Source organism: Phalacrocorax carbo, chromosome 5, assembly GCF_963921805.1.
Source record: "Phalacrocorax carbo chromosome 5, bPhaCar2.1, whole genome shotgun sequence".
Lineage (NCBI taxonomy): Eukaryota > Metazoa > Chordata > Aves > Suliformes > Phalacrocoracidae > Phalacrocorax > Phalacrocorax carbo.
This window is the reverse complement of record NC_087517.1, coordinates 50,695,563-50,714,121: the sequence shown is the minus strand read 5'-3', so window position 1 is coordinate 50,714,121 and position 18,559 is coordinate 50,695,563. Positions and strand designations below refer to the sequence as shown.

General features: G+C 40.6%; 1 protein-coding gene across 1 annotated transcript in view; it reads left to right on the top strand.

The window, feature by feature from the left end:
- LOC104051187 (low-density lipoprotein receptor-related protein 5) overlaps positions 1 to 18,559 on the top strand; it is a 167,138-nt gene that overhangs the window by 121,055 nt on the left and 27,524 nt on the right. The window contains exons 8-15 of the mRNA XM_064452384.1: positions 2,968 to 3,184; positions 4,756 to 5,045; positions 7,094 to 7,320; positions 7,663 to 7,847; positions 10,669 to 10,992; positions 13,132 to 13,334; positions 15,708 to 15,919; positions 17,889 to 18,079. Coding sequence (XP_064308454.1) covers positions 2,968 to 3,184; positions 4,756 to 5,045; positions 7,094 to 7,320; positions 7,663 to 7,847; positions 10,669 to 10,992; positions 13,132 to 13,334; positions 15,708 to 15,919; positions 17,889 to 18,079 — 1,849 coding nt within the window. The remainder of the gene's footprint in view (positions 1 to 2,967; positions 3,185 to 4,755; positions 5,046 to 7,093; positions 7,321 to 7,662; positions 7,848 to 10,668; positions 10,993 to 13,131; positions 13,335 to 15,707; positions 15,920 to 17,888; positions 18,080 to 18,559) is intronic.

The window sequence follows — 18,559 nt, the reverse complement described above, 5'->3', positions numbered from 1 at the left end:
AGGATGCAGTAGTTGACTGCTCACCTCTGCTGTTTGGCTGGTGGTGGCTGGAAGATCTAGTGTGTGTCTCATGTGTGTGTGGTGGGTTGACCCTGGCTGCACACCAGGTGCCCACCAAGCTGCTCTATCACTCCTCTTCCTCAGGGGACAGGGGAAAGAAAAATATAATGAAAGGCTTGTGGGTTGAGATAAGGACAGGGAGATCACTCACCAGTTACTGTCATGGGCAAAACAGACTCAACTCAGAGATATTAATCTAATTTATTGCCAATCAAATGAAAGCAGGGTAATGAGAAACAAAATAAGATCTTAAAACACCTTCCCCCAACTCCTCCCTTCCTCCTGGGCTCAACTTCACTCCCGATTTTCTCTACCTCCTCCCCGCCAAACAGCGCAGGTGGATGGGGAATGGGGCTTGCAGTCAGTTCATCACATATTGTCTTTGCTGCTCCCTCTTCCTCAGGGGGAGGGCCCCTCACACTCTTCCCCTGCCCCAGTGGGTGGTCCCTCCAACCAGAGACAGTCCTCTGTGAACTTCTTCAGTGTGAGTCCTTCCTACAGGCTACAGTTCTTCATTAACTGCTCCAGCATGGGTCCTTTCCACAGGGTGCAGTCTTTCAGGAACAGACTGCTCCAGCGTGGGTCCCCCATGGGGTCACAAGTCCTGCCAGCAAACCTGCTCCAGCATGGACTCCCCTCTCCACAGGGCCACAGGTCCTGCCAGGAGCCTGCTCCAGCACAAGCTCTCCACAGGGTCCCAGCCTCCTTTGGGCATCCACCTGATCCAGCGTGGGGTCCTCCATGGGCTGTAGGTGGATATCTGCTCCACCATTAACCTCCATGGGCTGCAGGGGGACAGCCTCCCTCACCATTGTCTTCGCCATGGGCTGCAAGGGAATCTCTGCTCCTGTGCCTGGAGCACCCCCTCCCCCTCCTTCTTCACTGACCCGGTGTCTGCAGGGTTGTTCCTCTCACATATTCTCACTCCTCTCTCCAGCTGCCCAGTAAGTTTTGTTTTTTCCCCTTCTTAAATATGTTATCACATTATTACAGAGGTGCTATCACCATGGATGATTGGTTTAGCCTCCCCCCCACAAACCTTGCCATGCAAACCCAATACAGTGCACTAGCATTTAACAATTTTTTTTTTTTTTCAGATAAAACTCATATAGTAAAATTGGTGACCACATCTCATTTATGTTTCTCTAAAAGGGAAATGTTGTGCCCAAATTAACTGTGTCATGGAAGAAATACATGTTGTTTTCACAAATTTGTAAAGTATTATAAGGTTTCAAAGGGAGATTTCATTTTTAAATTTGTTTGGATATCTACCATGGGTGTGCATGACCATCCTGAAATTCACATGCTAATTTAGTAAGATGTGGTGATTGTCACTGGTCATGTTAAAAGAAATTGTAGGTGCTTCTGCTGCTTATCATGTATGGGCAGAGCCTTGCAACTTACTGTTTTATAATATCTGTATTAAAATGTTGTAAAACTGATGGTTGATTTTGACTGCTCACAATATTGTTAGGCATTTAATGGTTTAATATTACATTGCATTTAAGTTATAGACTTCTTAAAAAGAAACAAATATTGCTTAAACACATAGCAATTTAGAAGTCGGGGGAATACAGTGTTGAAATTACAATAGCTGTCTTTAAATCACAAGAAAACAGAAGTGTTGCACAGTGAAGGCAACTTAATCACCTACAAGGTACAGGTTTAGTATTTTGACTCTGAATAGACAATTTCTAAATAACAGTAAAGAGGAGACTATTTAAAACCTCAATCGCAAGCCATGGTAGCCTAAATTAAAGCACAGCAGTTGCCCACTGAGAAGCACTCCTAGCAAGAAATGGAGAATCGATTGAATCACGTTGGAAAATAAATTGTCTTAAGATGTTTTGCTTTTAATATGATACTGAACTTGATGCTGCTCATAGTATAAATTTTCAAGTAGCACCTTAAAAATATTGTAGTTACATTGCAGCTACCATTTGCAAGAAGTAGGATGGGGAGGAATCTGGGAATTAATCAGATAAATATTTTGCCTTGGTCTTATAAATATGCACTCTTTGCCATGGGTAAGAGATGTCAGATGATTGAAAAGATTATTGCAGTTTGCGTAGTAGGTGGAGGTGACTTTAGGCATGTGGCATGGGGACATTTTAATTTCCTGTCTTGCCCAGTGATTATCAATCAGGGTCTGACTATATGAATATCTTTCCACTTTTGGAAACGAATGAAATATTTCATTCATTTTTCATGCCAAGCAAAGTGGGGTAGCACAAGACCATTGTAGTAATTGGTTATAAAATAATTAACCAACAGAATATATATAGATCTGTGGGGCTTATCCCATCTCCAGTACTATTTCGCTTTCTCTGAAGTTTTAGGAATACAAATTTGTATAAGTCAATACATCTTAAAGATCTTGCGTATCACAAGAATAAGAAAAACTTCATTCTTTATGGTAATAACCCAAAATTTCAGAAAGTGCAGAGTCTATGTGGCCTTGTTGTGCCCTGAAAGAATTTGGTGGCTTCTGTCCCCCATGACTGAGTGCTAAAGGTCCCTCTAGCAATTTCTTTTTTCTGGGGAGAGAGTTCAGTAGTAAGATCAAGACAAGAATGGAGATTAAAAATCTCCTGTACCTCAGTCCCATCCGAAAAAACACTCCCTTTGCAGTGGTCTTTGCGGGTTTGAACTGATGCAAGTTAAATTTATGTTGCTTAGGTTTCTCAATGGAGAAGGGGGGAGATAAGCCACTTTCAGTCTTGTCATTCCAATATATTTCCCTTTCAACAAACCTAGAGGTACATTATTTTGAAAGAAGCATGCTGTGAATTTCAGGAGGTTCTTGCATAAAAATAGAGGAGTTGTCAAATATGACTGATATTGCTATTTCAATTGTACCCACATTAGAGAAGATTATTTTTTCCTTTTTTCTCATGCATCCCACAGGTCATAAATGTTGATGGAACAATGAGGAAAACCCTCCTAGAAGATAAACTCCCACATATATTTGGGTTCACACTGCTGGGAGATTACATCTACTGGACTGACTGGCAGAGACGAAGCATTGAAAGAGTTCACAAGATAAAGGCTAGCAGAGACATCATTATTGATCAGCTGCCAGATTTAATGGGGCTTAAAGCAACAAGTGTGACCCAAGTGTTTGGTGAGCATGAGCAATCATAGGATGGATCTGTAGTAGTTTTTAGATGGGCTGTTGATCGCTTGTAATGAGAATAACTGGAGTCTCATATGTTTGAATCATTTTAAAGGAAAACTGCACCTATTGTTTGTAAAGTTGGGAAAATACAGTGTTGCCAAAGAAGTATCAGCTTCCAGTTCCTAGTGACATTTGACATGTCTTCCACAGCTTCCACTATACTCTTTGATTTTTGTGAGGAAAATTTTGTTCCTGCCTCCAATCTATAGAAATCATTACTTATAGTGCTCACAGAATTACTCCATTTTCTGTTGCTCATTTCTTCCAGTACAAAGTCCCAGTGGTGTTCAGTTAGCAGAATGCTTTCTACTATGTCAGGTGGTATAGGCAGAGTTAGTGGCCATTGCAACATTGTCTCAAAGCACATGGCACTTACATATTAATTTCAATGCCTAAAGTATACTTAAATATTAACAATTAAATCTTGCCCTTAGCACAGGATCTGCTCCGTGTTCTTCCACTGCATCTGCTGAAAAGTGCAGCCAGTGTTCTAGGTCCTCTGCTAGTATTCTGCAGGGGAGTACGTCACAGGACCTCCTGGCTTCAGCAGTAACTCATGAGAGGTGTGTGTTCACCACAGATGTGTCTACTGACTGGAACACTGGAGTCTGGGCATAGCAGTAAATGGATTCATTGGTCAGTTATTAAAATTACCGAGAACAGTTGCAACAGGATCATGTAAAGTGGGCTGTCAAATAACACGATACCAATACATGGATTTCCAGCCTTTCATGAAGTTTTACTTAAAGGATAATCAAGTCCTCAAGCTGCAAGTTACAGCATCAGTCTGAAATATGTACGCCCTAAAGAGGGAAAATAAAAAGAAACTGACATTGGAGATTTTGTGGGGGTTTTTTGTTTTGTGTTTGGTTTGGGGGTGGGGGGTTTTGTGGTAACAGTCTTTAAATACCTAAATCCTTGGATCTAGCAGATAGAGAAGGGCACTCATTTATCTTTTCTTGGTCCTTACTTTCCCTTCCACATTCCCTCACCATCTGGTCATGGTTGTTCACACACAAAAAAAATTGTGAGATTGTGGTGATCTCGTTGGAACTGCTCTGCTAATGAATCTTCTCAGCTTTAAATTAAAGAGATGGGAAAGAACTGCAGTTATCCAGCTCATTTCTCACCATTTTGTATCATTGAACATTTGTAAAACTGATGGTTTCAAAGAGAAGCAAATTTGGGGTACTTGGCCAAAATTAACCAAGCTGAACATGTATGTAATTACGTGCCTTCAGTGAAGGAATTTAATCTTTGGGGAAACTAGGAGATGTTTATAACTGTTATTTGTACTATTGGAGAAATAGGGCTAGCTTCCTAATCCTTCAGTAGAAGGAAAGAAACAGTTTCGAATGGGTTTTGGTTTTTTTAGAATTCCCTGTTGGCAACCCATAGTGTTAACTTATTTTGAAAAATTATAATTACACTGTATTTCTGCTCTGCCTTGCCCCCTCCCCTTTACCCCCTACCTCCACAATGCACCAACATCTGCTTTGTTTTGGGTTTTTTTTAAGGAACTAATTCATGTGCAGAGAACAACGGAGGCTGCAGCCATCTGTGTTTCTTTACACCCCAGGAGACCAGGTGTGCCTGTCCCATTGGCCTTGAGCTGTTGAGTGACATGAAGACTTGCATCATTCCTGAAGCCTTCTTAGTTTTCACAAGCAGAGCAGCAATTCATAGGATTTCCCTTGAAACCAATAATAATGATGTTGCTATTCCTCTTACTGGAGTCAAGGAAGCATCTGCTCTGGATTTTGATGTCTCTGATAACAGAATCTATTGGACTGATGTTAGTTTGAAGGTATTACTGACGTGTGAATTCCCTGAATATAAAGCCACAGAGCAGTTACTTTGATCTAACAAAGGTCCCTGTTACATGATCTGTCTTGCAGTTGCTAATGTTGTCATTGAATTGCATCCAAGGAGACTCTTGGAGATGAAGACAGTTGCATTGTTGAATGCACAGTTGGGTGACAGGCATCTTCCTGCTTAAATAAAAATCCAAAGTGGTGTCTGCTCATACCAAATGCCTAAGTCTTGAATGCTGCATATGTTGCATCCATATATGTATCTATTGTAGAAAAGCTGTTTTCATGTCACATAGTAGGGTAATTTGAACATCAAGCGTGGCAACCCCACGAGCTTTCGATCCTTTTCCAGTTTTGACTTGGAAGGCAATCTTACTCTATATTAACATTTGGCAAGTGAGCTTTAGATTGGTTGCTGTTAGTCTGTGGCTCCAGCTTGGCACAGAAAAGGCCAGGGAACTTGTCCAGTCCACTTCCACACTGTGCTAAGCCCCCACCTGCTCCGCTTCTATCGCAGTATGTTCCCCAAGAGTTTGACGTTTCCTATGACATGTTTGGTGGTCATCCAGGTGCATGCTAAAGTGAGCATTGTGCTGTTCATCAGTGTTACTTTGCTTTTTGAAGTGATTTAAGTAATGGTAGAAAATGACAGATTCACTTAACTGGAATTGAATTCCCCTGTTTACCCTTTTAATAGGCTTTCCAAGAGCAAAGTTTCCTTGCCAATGTGCCTAAGCCCTAATAGGAAAAAGCTCACTTAGAGTGACTGCAAGGCAGGCGCAGTTTCCATAGCCTCTCTGTGAAGACTAATGAGGGTTGTGCTTCAGCGTTAACAGTGCTGTGGTATGGATAGCTTTCCTTCAGAACAGTGCCAATATAATAAATTAGCATACTGCAGACACTGAATAAGTCTCATGCAAGCACGTGGAGAGCTGGAGCAATGGTAGTCTTAACTAGTCGTAGTGGAAAACACATTACTTCAACTGCATCAGTACATAGATCCCAGTCTCACTCTATGCAGAACTGGAAAATACTTTACTTGTTTGTGGCCTCCTGAATTATCCAGCCCCCTGTAGTTTCACTTAAGTATCAGCATATGTTTCAGCACATCTGGGTTTTCATTCCCCTGTCCCCACACCTCCTGCAGCTTAGCAGTAGGCAGTGTAACTTCAGAGCCCGTAGTCATCTCCCTTTCCTTTGGTGACCACCACTTGCCTGATCTCCTGCCTCTGGTTATAAGAGGACTCATTTCAAAAAGAGGTTATACTACTTCTGAGATATGGGTTATACCTGTAAAAATATACTACATGATTTCTAGTTTTGACATTTACCTTTAAAAATATAAAATATCTCTTACCCCGATATGTTAATTTATAAAATTATTAAGACATTAATAGCTGAAATATTAGCAGGCATATAGAGTGATTTCTTAGTGCTGATAACAAGGGTGAGTAAGCGTACATTGGTCCTGGAAGTTACCAGTGATTTACCTGGGGGTTGTTTCAGTACTCCTTGTTAGGAGTGGCTTATTTATATGTACACCGTCCTTGCCCTATGGCTTGTTTTGTTGAGTGTGCATAGCTAAAATGTGGTTGGGATCAGCAAACTTGCTCCAGGTGACTGATCATGAGAAAGAATTTAATTCAGATTTCTCTGAATTGAGGTGTGTTTATAAGACTTAAAACATTACAGCAAATGAAGTAATTTTTTTTAAAAAAAGAACCATCACCACCTTTTGTGTGCAAACAGAAGAGAAGAAGGGGCAAGGAAGAATCTGTAGTTACACAGTGCTTTCTGAAAATCATATCCTTTTAATATGTCTTGGACTGGTCATCAAGAAACCACTAACTTTCTGAAAATTCAGGTCTTTTAACCTGTGAGTTGCTGTATCTTTTTGGTCAACAGAAATTTATTTTAAAAAATGTAACACTGACTGATTTACTGATTTCTTTTTGTACACTAAACTTGATAATAATTATTCCTTTTTATTTCAGTGGGACATCAGTAAACACTGTAATATTTTTACATAATTGTTTTCCAGACCATAAGCCGAGCTTTCATGAATGGGAGCTCAGTAGAACATGTGATTGAGTTTGGGCTAGATTATCCTGAGGGAATGGCTGTAGACTGGATGGGAAAGAACCTCTACTGGGCAGATACGGGAACCAATCGCATTGAAGTAGCCCGCCTGGATGGACAGTATAGGCAGGTCCTTGTGTGGAAGGACTTGGACAACCCAAGGTCTCTGGCTCTTGATCCTACCAAAGGGTAAGGGACACTGTTGTTTTTCAAAGCTTTGTGTGCGTATTCTTGTGCATGACAAGTTAATTGGTGGTTTATATAGCTCCATCTCTTCAGGGTCTTCGAAAAGATGATAAACTCCACAACCCTATGGGTTACAATGAAAAATTAAGAATTGTCAATCATATTTTTCTGCCTTTGTCTAAAAAAGGAGTACTGTAATACTGCACATAACCACATGGGTTATTCCTTTTTTTTTTTAATTTATTTTTTTAACAAACTGAAAATAAATTTAGAAAAATGAAAGCATGCAGCTAAACACAGTCTTACCTAGCTGATGTACTCTTTTTGTTCCACTTCCCGTTGCAGATACATGTACTGGACTGAATGGGGAGGTAAACCTAGGATTGTTCGAGCGTATATGGATGGAACAAACAGCATCACTTTGGTGGATAAAGTGGGTCGTGCCAATGACCTCACTATTGATTATGCAGACCAAAGACTATATTGGACTGACTTAGACACAAGCATGATTGAGTCATCAAATATGCTAGGTAATCTAGTGTTATATTACACTAGCCAGTACAGAGTATGCACTGACCATAATAAAGCAATTGAATAATATGAAATTGGAATAATATAATTTATATTAAAACTGTGTGTATATTGTTCTTATGAGAGGAAATGAAGAGTTAAATCTTTAAGAATATTTTTTAAAACTTCCTAAATTAATAAGCATATGATGATTTATAATGATGGTGACATGTAATGTCATTTCTCTGTATTGACCTGAAACTGCCTGTGTTTTATCAAAGCAAAAATTACCTCTGAGTTTCTCAAAGGTAGAACAATTTATGGGTTCACTGTAAACCACCCCTGGCTTTTCAGTCTGGACACGAATTTTCTGTTGGAGTGTTATCTCTGTTTCCAGCTTCAAACTAGTTGTATTAGTTCAAAACCAAAATCAAAATACTGCTTCATTTCCTGCAGTCTGAGAGGTTGTACAGCTACTTCTGCAGTGTATTGTACACGTTTTGTACAGAACTTTACACATTTTTATATCTTCCATTGGAATTTCATTTATACATTCAAGGGGTGTGCTAAGATTTACTAAATTTTCACGGTGATACTGACATGATAACTAACTGGATAAAAGAAGGGAGTTCTGTTTTCTGCAGCTGTCGTAGAGCTTTTGTATCTTCCATATGTTTTGTAAATATTAAATGGTCTTCAAGGTTTTAGCTGAGGCAGATATGAATTCCTTTTTGAGAAAAGAGTTTATATGTTTCCAAATGCCACACAGTGAATCAATGATAGGATCAGAAATGGAATCCAGAAGTTCCTGACCTGACATCCTGTCCCTGTTCTGTTTCCAAAAAGAGGCCTTTCTGAGATGGGAATTAATGCCTCTGGGATTGCAATGTGAATTTCAAAGTTTATGTGGCAGAACATACGGTATTTAAGCAAACTCATAAAGGATTGTTACAGCAATGCTCTGATTGATGACACATGTAATTTCCCGCCGACTCTTTCGTTTGTTCGTTTTAACCTGTGAAAAGCTACTATTAGAGTGAGGTGTGGGATTTTTTATTTTTAAGGTGTTATCATGTGTGTATATCTTCAGAGTATAGAGAATCTACTAAGCTCAGCAAAACAGAGAGTGATGCAGTTTTGGATTCCGAGGCTATCACTCATTTTGCATTTCTTGTATTTGTTGCTTTGGGATGACAACTACGGAATGGATGTTACTGTTTAGAAATTGCAGTAAGATTGTTTCTTTATCTAGAGTTGGGGTTTTTCCATTCAGTGTGCATGATCTATCAAAGCTCTCACTAAGCTTCTGTGTTATACTTAGAGAAACAAAATAGCCAGAGGCAAGCTTGAACTAGAAACTGATTGTGGCGTTGAGAAGAAACACAATATTGAAATAATCTGTGGTAAATTAAACTGATTCTAAAGCTGAACCTACTATTAACATTTATTTGTGGTGATAAAGTAGAAGGATTAGTGCTGAAGCTAACAGTGATGTCTTTTTAGTTAGCAGATTATAAAGACTCAGGTAGACTTCTAGCAGGTGGGCTAATCAGTTAAAGAAATGTTATTGGGCTTGGCCTATGTTATGCAGTGTCAGTCCCCTTGCCAGGAGGGATCTGAACGAGTGTTGCTGATAGAATCATCAACCCCACCAGCAATGAATAAAGCACTCTTAAGCGGATGAATGAACACTGTCCCAGCTTAATCTTGGGCATTATAAACATAACCCAGCAGGAATCACTCTTTTGGGAGATTTTCCTCCATTTGCTGACTCTCAAAATTCAATTAGACAGCTTATCTGCTTCCTTCAAAAGAGCCTATCCCCTGAATTCATCACCCTGGACTAGAATTGCTCTAAGTACCACCTGAGAGTGTGCAGGATATCTGTGCCCTAACTTGGACACTTTAGATGCCTAAAAGTAGTTGGGGAAAGTTGCCTCTCTATTTAGTTCTGGTGGTTTATAGAGAAATGGCTTCATGTTCTTATTTTGGGGTTTTTCATTCCTTCTCCAGTCATGGTTAAATGGGAGAGGTCATGATGGAAAGTAGGGCAGTGGAAGAAAAATGAGGTCTTCTGTAGAATCTAGCACTGGACGTTTGTTTGAGGCAGGAGGAGATGATGCTGATGAAGGCTAGATCTTCACTGGATGTAAAGTGGCAGAGATTCATACACGTTTATTATTGAAAATGTAATGGAAGGTGATTTACAGTAAGACTATCTACTTGAGTAGTGCATCTCTGGCAGAGGCCATCTAATGCTCTAGAAAGTGTTAAATCTGTTGTGAATGTTGCTAACTGAGCCACTGAGTGTGGGAGTATTGGGATTTCTGCCAAACAAATGGTTTCCTAATCTCTTGGGGTAGCTGTATGCTAAATTGCACTGCAAAGGATTTGTGTTTCTTGAGTGAAGCGCCATAATTTCTTGTAGCTGTTTCTTTGTGAATACCATTGTTGAATGTTGTTGCTTTCATTCATATTAATTGGGGTTTTTAGTGGCCTAAGTGATTCCTGGAGCTGATAGTGTTCTTGAATATGTTTTCCAATATCTGTTTAGGATGATGAGCATGAGTCATATGGAGTAGTATTTATTTAAATGACAATATACTGGCACAGTTACAAATTGCTCTATAGGCAAGAGGGCATCAGGATAAGGTTTTTGAATGCAAGTGTTTACATTACCTCTTGAGCAGATACTGCTTAATAATGAATCCCATGATGCTGACTGGGGAAATGAGGTTCTATTTTCAAAAAGGGAAGAAAAAAATTTTTCTTGATGCCAGTCACACTCTTCATTTCAAGACTTGGGAATTGTCCTTTAGTTGATTATCCTTATCTTTGCAGGACAAGAACGAGAAATCATAGCAGATGATCTACCTCATCCATTTGGATTAACCCAATACAGTGACTACATCTACTGGACAGACTGGAATCTTCACAGCATAGAAAGAGCAGACAAGACTAGTGGGAAGAACAGGACACTTATTCAGGGCCATCTGGATTTTGTGATGGATATATTGGTCTTCCATTCTTCACGTCAGGATGGCCTGAATGATTGTGTGCAAAATAATGGCCACTGTGGTCACTTGTGCCTTGCCATACCAAACGGATTTAGGTGCGGCTGTGCTGCTCATTATACCTTGGATCCCAACAGCAGGAACTGTAGTTGTAAGCCTTTTCATTTGCTACTGTATTCTTCAGTGCTTGTGGCTCCCAGGTGCTTGTGATCCCTTTCATTATACAAAGGGAAGGGATATTACAAGGCCATTTCAAAGATTCTGGCTTTAAAGAAGATCTTTAAACAGAGGACAAAAGTATGGAGTTTTATATCCATTCTTGTGACATGAATTAGGGCTGAAGATTTGTATTTCAAATCAGCGCTGTCAAATCTGATCTTTGTTGCTTCACTAGAAGTGTTTTCTAGGTGATTAAACTGTGTGATTGAAGCTTTCCCAGTCTTTACCTAAGTGCGTAGGTGGGTGGAAGAGGAATTCTAAGCAAAAAATGTCTTTTTCTCTTAAGTGTTTTATAAAGTCAGCAAAAATAACATCCAATAAAACAGCCTCTGAAGTAGTCTGTGCAACATGCACATGCACTTGAAATTCATATAAGTTTGTTTTCACCCATGTGCAATCTTATGAGCCTGCCGGTTCACTGGTTGTCCAAAAGAATTTAAGTTTCTAGTAAAAAGAGCAGATGAATAGAAAATGGACTATTGACTTAAATAAAATAGGCCAAAAAAGCTTTGGGCATCCTGGCACAGCAGCATATAAGGAAATTTTAACTGGTTGAAAGGATGGGTTTATGAAAGGCAGTTCCTGCTTGACTAACCTGATCTCCTCCTATGATAAGATGACCCACTTAGTGGACAGGGAAAAGGCTGTGGATGAAACTGGCTGGTCACAGCTTGGATGGGCATACTTTTCACTGGGTGAAAAACTGGCAGGATGGCCAGGCCCAAAGAGGGGGGTGAATGGAGTTAAATCCAGGTGGTGGCTGGTCACAAGTGGTGTTCCCCAGGGCTTGGTATTGGGGCCAGCCTTGTTTAATACCTTTATCAATGACCTTGATCGGGGAATCGAGTGCACCCTCAGTAAGTTTGCAGACGACACCAAGCTGGGCAGGAGTGTCGATCTGCTTGAGGGTAGGAAGGCTCTGCAGAGGGATCTGGACAGGCTGGATCAGTGGGCCAAGGCCAATTGTATGTGGTTTAACAAGGCCAAGTGCTGGGTCATGCACTTTGGTCACAACAACCCTGTGCCATGCTACAGGCTTGGGGAAGAGTGGCTGGAAAGCTGCACGGTAGCAAAGGACCTGGGGGTGCTGGTTGACAGCCAGCTGAACATAAGCCAGCAGTGTGTCCAGGTGGCCAAGAAGGCCAACAGCATCCTGGCTTGTATCAGGAATAGTGAGGCCAGCAGGAGTAGGGAAGTGATTGTCCCCCTGTACTTGGCACTGGTGAGGCCACATCTCACATACTGTGTTCAGTTTTGGGCCCCTCACTACAAGAAACACATTGAGGTGCTGGAGCGTGTCCAAAGAAGGGTAACGAAGTTGGTGAGGGGTCTGGAGAACAGGTCTTATGAGGGGTGGCTGAGGGAACTGAGGTTGTTTAGCCCGGAAAGGGGAGGCTGAGGGGAGACCTTATCGCTCTCAACAGCTATCTTAAAGGAGGTTGTAGCAAGGTGGGTGTTGGTCTCTTCTCCCAAGTTACTAGCGATAGAACAAGAGGAAATGGCTTCAAGCTGTGTCGGGGGAGATTTAGATTGGGTATTAGGAAAAATCTCTTCACCAAAAGGGCTGTCAAGCATTGGAACAGGCTGCCCAGGGAAGTGGTTGAGTCACCATCCCTGGAGGTATTTCAAAAACATGTAGGTGTAGTGCTTAGGGACATGATGTGGTGGTGGACTTGGCAGTGTTAGGTTTATGGTTGGACTCGATGATCTTAAGGGTCTTTTCCAACCTAAATGATTCTGTGATTCTATGATAATATAGGACAACCTGTGACTGTGTATTGCCCACTGTCACTGAAGTTACTTAAATTCCACATCGGGAACACAGTTATTTTAAAATATGAAGAGGGAATACTTTCTGTGTGAGGGTGTGTGCATTTACCCTCCAGAAGTGCACAAAGAATAATTTTCACCTTAATAGCAAAAATATCCAATTATGAATGACCTTAGTTTTCATTGTGTATATAATTGTCTCCCTCAGATTTTGTCCTAAATATTCTTTGTCTTCTATCTGGGTGTATTTTTGACCGTGTGAGTTGCATTTTCTTATGCATTCTATTTTGGCTTGTTTCAGCCCCTGCCAGCTTCCTGTTGTTTAGCCAGAAATCTGCAATCAGCCGGATGATACCAGATGATCAGCAAAGTCCAGATATCATCCTGCCTATGCATGGTCTAAGGAATGTCAAGTCTATTGATTATGATCCCTTAGATAAATTTATCTACTGGGTGGATGGACGTCAGAATATTATCAAAAGAGCAAAAGATGATGGCACTCAGGCAAGTTTACATGGTGTATATAGTTTTGTGTCAGTCTTTTTGTGTGCTTCGTACTTTATGCTTGACTTTCCCCTTCCATCCCCTGCACCAAGGAATCATCAGTTTAAACTTTACTCTTGCTAGCACTTATTCATGTATATTCTATTTATATGTGAAAATTACTGAAAGCTTTTAGGATCTTAATTTTCATTTATACACAAAGAAGTGTAATAGAATATAGTACATAGTATGTATCTGAAACTATAAGCCTTGAATTGCAGTCTTTAGTTAAGGATGGGCACTGAAATAAGGCAAACTCACTATTTATGCTAAAATCAATATTGTGCATGCCAATTGTGTGGTAATATTGTCATCATTGTAAAGCTCTCTCAAAATTAAAACTCTCAGCTATTCAAGCAGTAGTTAAAGCCTGAGTGAATTGCTGAGCTGATTGCTGTTCCAGATAGGGATAGGCTTATCCACATGCTTAATTGTTTTACTGAGTTGGGGATGTTACTCTTTTGCGCTAGCTATTCACACAACAGTGGAAAGAAGTGTACTGTTCTTCCAGGCAGTGTTATGTGTTAATGTAGCTTAACTCCCCAGTCAAGATAACAGATGCTTTAAAAACTACGGTTTGAATAAGAATATAAAAGGAATGGAGAATGGGCAAGTTGTATTTTCCTAGTTCTTGGGCAGTCGTATCTAAACAATATGACATAATATCAATGGAAATGGACTGGTCTCTTCATGCATGTAGGGGCTCAGAGGTTTTGTGGTTTCCGTTAAAGGCAGAGATGACAATTTTAGGTTTTTGGCTATTTCTTTTAAGGCTGGGAGGAGGTATGTTGAGATGAGCAGCTAGCTGCTTTGTGGATGAATTTTGAAGAAGTTTTGGTCTTGCTTTTTGGACTATGCTAGGTGCTAATTGTTGTAGTCTAGCTTCTCTTTGGTACTTGCTAGGTGCAAATTACATGCAGTGGAGATTCATTTGCTCTGTGTCTTCCTCTGCCTTGGTCACACAGCTTTGAAGATGCAGATCCCCTGCAAATTTTGACTTTCCAATTTTCACTAACTATATTTGCTTAACTTTGCTAAATCGTGCTGTTTGCAGATGATGCATATGAATTTCTTACCTGGGTAATGTTACCTTTGATTTCAGGAAAAGAACGATTTCTTTTTACTTCTAGGCACACTGTCAAGACAAAATAGGAATAAAGCTTAATATGAAAAGAAGAAAGCCTGTATATCACTATGCAGAACTGGGAGGCTTAAAACCAAATTGTGGAAATATAGCTTTCACAAGTAATGCTGTGTTGGGTAATTCATTTGACCTAAGCTGAACATGGAATAGTGTCTTCAGCTTTCTTGACCCATATGAACTTTTTCTGGTACTGTTCTTGTGTTTGGATTGGGAGTGCTGCATTAGGACACTTAAGGAAGCCACTGCTTTCCCTCACCCCTATCTTGTCACCAGAAGCAGTCACCTTTTAAGGCTACTTTTATGTTGGGAGTCCTGCCAGCAGTATTACTATCCCAATGGCACTGGAATTGGCTGTACACTAGTGGAGACTGTGTAACGTTAAACAAACAACAGAAGGATTATTTTCGTTTAGGGATTTTTTTATATGCTCTAGTGCTCTTCACAGAAATAAAGTATTGAAGTCTATGTTAGTATTTAACATAGAGTTTAAAAGTGCAGTTAATAGTATCTTAGTTAGACTGGGGGGACTTGACGGTTATGATTGCAGGATCTTGGCAATAGCGTCAAGTTTTGTAAGGTTCATCATAAAGACATGAGGGTGAAAGTAAGGTAATATTGTTAGTATGGGTGTGAGGCAAAGCTGTAGCCATTTGACATGTAAGCAAACAGAACCAAGTTTCATTAAAATATTTTAGTTTTTAAGAGAAGCCAGGACTTAAAGATGATCAGTATCTACTACACTACAAATAATAATGAGACTTCGGCAAGAGATAGAGATTTGTTCAGCTGACTGTATAACAGTGCAGGTCTGGCCAGAAGGCTGCCTTGTTTCTTGCATTGTTTCATTCAAGATTGTTTCGTGCATAAACATTCAGTATTGTTTTCTTCCATCTCCAGCTAATTAGTTTTTCTTATAGGAGGCCCCACAACTGCTTTCTGGGGAGTTTTGCATGATCTTACTGATTTTGTCTGGATGTTTTTCCTCTGATCCACAGTTGGTTAAGCCTTATTGCATTTCTTGTATTTGTTGTTTCCTTGTGGGTGGTTTTATGTGTTTCTGGACAGTCAGGTAGGTAAACCATGCTTTTTGTGCAATTGGTGTTCTTCAATAATCAGAATATTACTGGATTTATAATTTATAATTACTGGAATTATAAACTGGAAATTGTTTCCCATATGTTGTCTTGCAGCCTTTCACTGTCATGAGTACTCCCAACCAAAGCCAGAACCCAGAGAAGCAGCCACATGACCTCAGCATTGATATATACAGCCATACTTTGTACTGGACCTGTGAGGCCACAAATTCAGTCAATGTCCACAGGCTGAACGGCGAGTCAATTGGGATGGTGCTGCGAGGGGATCATGACAAGCCCAGAGCCATTGTAGTGAATGCAGAGCGAGGGTAAGATTCCTTTCTATACCTTGTACAGAGCACTCTTGGGATGTATGTTAGCTGTGTGGGTGGATCCTGTGTTGCATCTGTATATTTTAAAAAGGAGAATGTTTGCGTATTTAGTTGATCAGGATGTAGGTGACTCATGTCCGATTCTGGCTTTTAAAGGTACGCAGCTTTCTTGTCCTGTTTTCTCCTTTGCTGCCTCCTCTGGTATGCCAACTTAGACATTCACACAGCCATGTGGTTGGTTATAGTGAGGAACTAACTGAGGTGGGGAAAGCAAAGCAGAACCACATTATCCCATTTGCTGCATGAGTGCACAGCCCTGCCACCTAATAGGAAAAACAGGAGAGTTTACACTGTGTTTATATCTGCTGGGGATCTGGCTCATAAATGTTAATCATAAACATGTCATCATAAAACAAATGTTTCCAGGAATAAAAAGGGGATCTCTCATATGATACAGCTATTCCTGCTAATGTAATAGTATAAAGTTAAACAAACAAACCTCTGATGTTCTATATATTTTTAAGTTAGCTCTGACTTGATGTGTATGTCAAAAACTTCTGAAATGCATTAAAACAAGTAGGATGCATTAGAGTGATTTCCCACGGGAAGAAAATATGTTGTCTTGCTGCAAACCAGTTTTGCTTAGATTCGGAAGACCCCATCTCCACTTAAGATGGTTAGTAGCTTAATTCTTAAGAGGTCAAAATGGTCCTTTACTGTTCTCTTTAATAAGTTAGATGCTTAAATCCCAATTCACTACTACATGGCTTACATGACAATATTTCATAACTGTGTGGATATAGTAGTGCACAGAGACTCTTATCTGGAGCATTTATAGGATTGGTATTTTATACAAAATACTCAATGTAGTCTGCCCAGTTTAAAAGCTGGTGTGGCGAGAGAGAGATTAGAGGAAAGATTCTAATCTTATTGGGACTAAGTCACTTGGACATAGTTTGTATTTATAAAAGCTTATCTGCTCTCTACATTCAAATGGGAGTTTGGGTTTGTTGGTCTCTAAAACTCTCAGCTTTTCTAGTCAGGTTTTCAAATGATTTAAAGATAAATCTGTTTTTAGATTAAAGGAGGAAAAGATGCAGAAGAGACTGTGCTGAAGACTGACTGCCTGGGAGAGCTGAATGAATGATGTGTGTACTGAACAACTTCTGCCTTAGTTCCAGAAATCCTTCTGTCCACCTCTCCCTTTGCTGCATGTTCTGACTGCTGCCTCTCCTCCTCCTGCGGTCACAAAAGGCTATGCAGCAATGTAGCCCACTGTTTTAGGGAGTTCGCCCATGTTACCCACCATGGATAAAATGGTGGACGTTTCCCTGAGGGAGCTCTCAGTTCGTCATGTGGGTACACAAGCCCTTTTTTCCCTGTGCAGGGGGAGGGCAGAGACTGCTTCTATTTGCAGCTGAATTGGCTTAGGAGATATAAAGAGTTCCTGGAACTGAGGCATCAGGAACATGCCATCCTCAGTTCTTCCTTCTGTGATCTTTGCTCCTCTCAAGTTTTGTAGGAACTTCTACTTTTTGAGAAGGAAGGCAACCCAGAAGAAGTGGAGGTGTCAGTTAATGTTTTTTGTCAGAAAGAGCTGCTGGGCTTTGATTTACAGATGGGGACAGCTTTACCCAAGGATGGCTGCAGGAAGTCTGTGCTAGTCTCTTACAATCCCCACCTCTGCAGGAACAGTGCTGCCACACAGCAGTGCTGAATGATGAGGCATTTTATGGCCTGGTATATTACGGACAAATGCTATTAATTTCAGGGTATCTCAATATGCCAGTTAGCAAATGTTTGGGGTTCTGCAGCTCACAGATCTGGATCTTGGCAGCTGGGAGCAACAGTCACCACAGTCATCCCTGTGTAATCCATCCCCACTTACAACGTAGAGCCTGTGTGCAAATGTGAGTTGCGTCCCTTCAGAAGCTCTCAGTTAAGCAGCTGGTGTCTTCGTTCTCAGGTACATGTACTTCACCAACATGCAAGAGCGAGCTCCCAAGATTGAGCGTGCAGCCCTTGATGGCACAGAGAGAGAAGTGCTTTTTACAACTGGCTTGATCCGTCCTGTAGCACTGGTGATTGACAACAAACTTGGAAAGCTTTTCTGGGTGGATGCAGATCTGAAGCGCATCGAAAGCTGTGACTTGTCAGGTATGTGGTATGCAGTTAAACATTTGGAGCAGAGTGTGTGCATGTATAGGACATCATTCCTTCTTTGATGCTCACCCCAATAACTTCTATCTCCACTGTTGCCAGTTCTGTGTAGGCAGCCACAGATAGCTGGTGGGCTTCTGTCTTTGATGTGATTGGAATAAACACGTCTGTAATGATTGCCACCCTCCAAGACAGCCATTTGACTTTTGATGTGTTCTGAAAGCAGCTCTTGCAAGATCAGGTTTAAATAGGTGTTGCCAGTCATGGAACCCCTAGACCACATCCCCCGTTCAATTTCTTTTCCTTATGGCTTGAAAAGTTTGCATAACACTTCAATTTTTCTTTCTATGGAATTTACAGCTTAGGAAATCAAAGTAGCTTGAAAAACAGAAGGAAGGGGAATGGCTTTTCTCTAAGATGGATGATGTGGCAGCTCATCTGGAATACCAGTGTTGCAAAACACTGGAGAGATGTCAA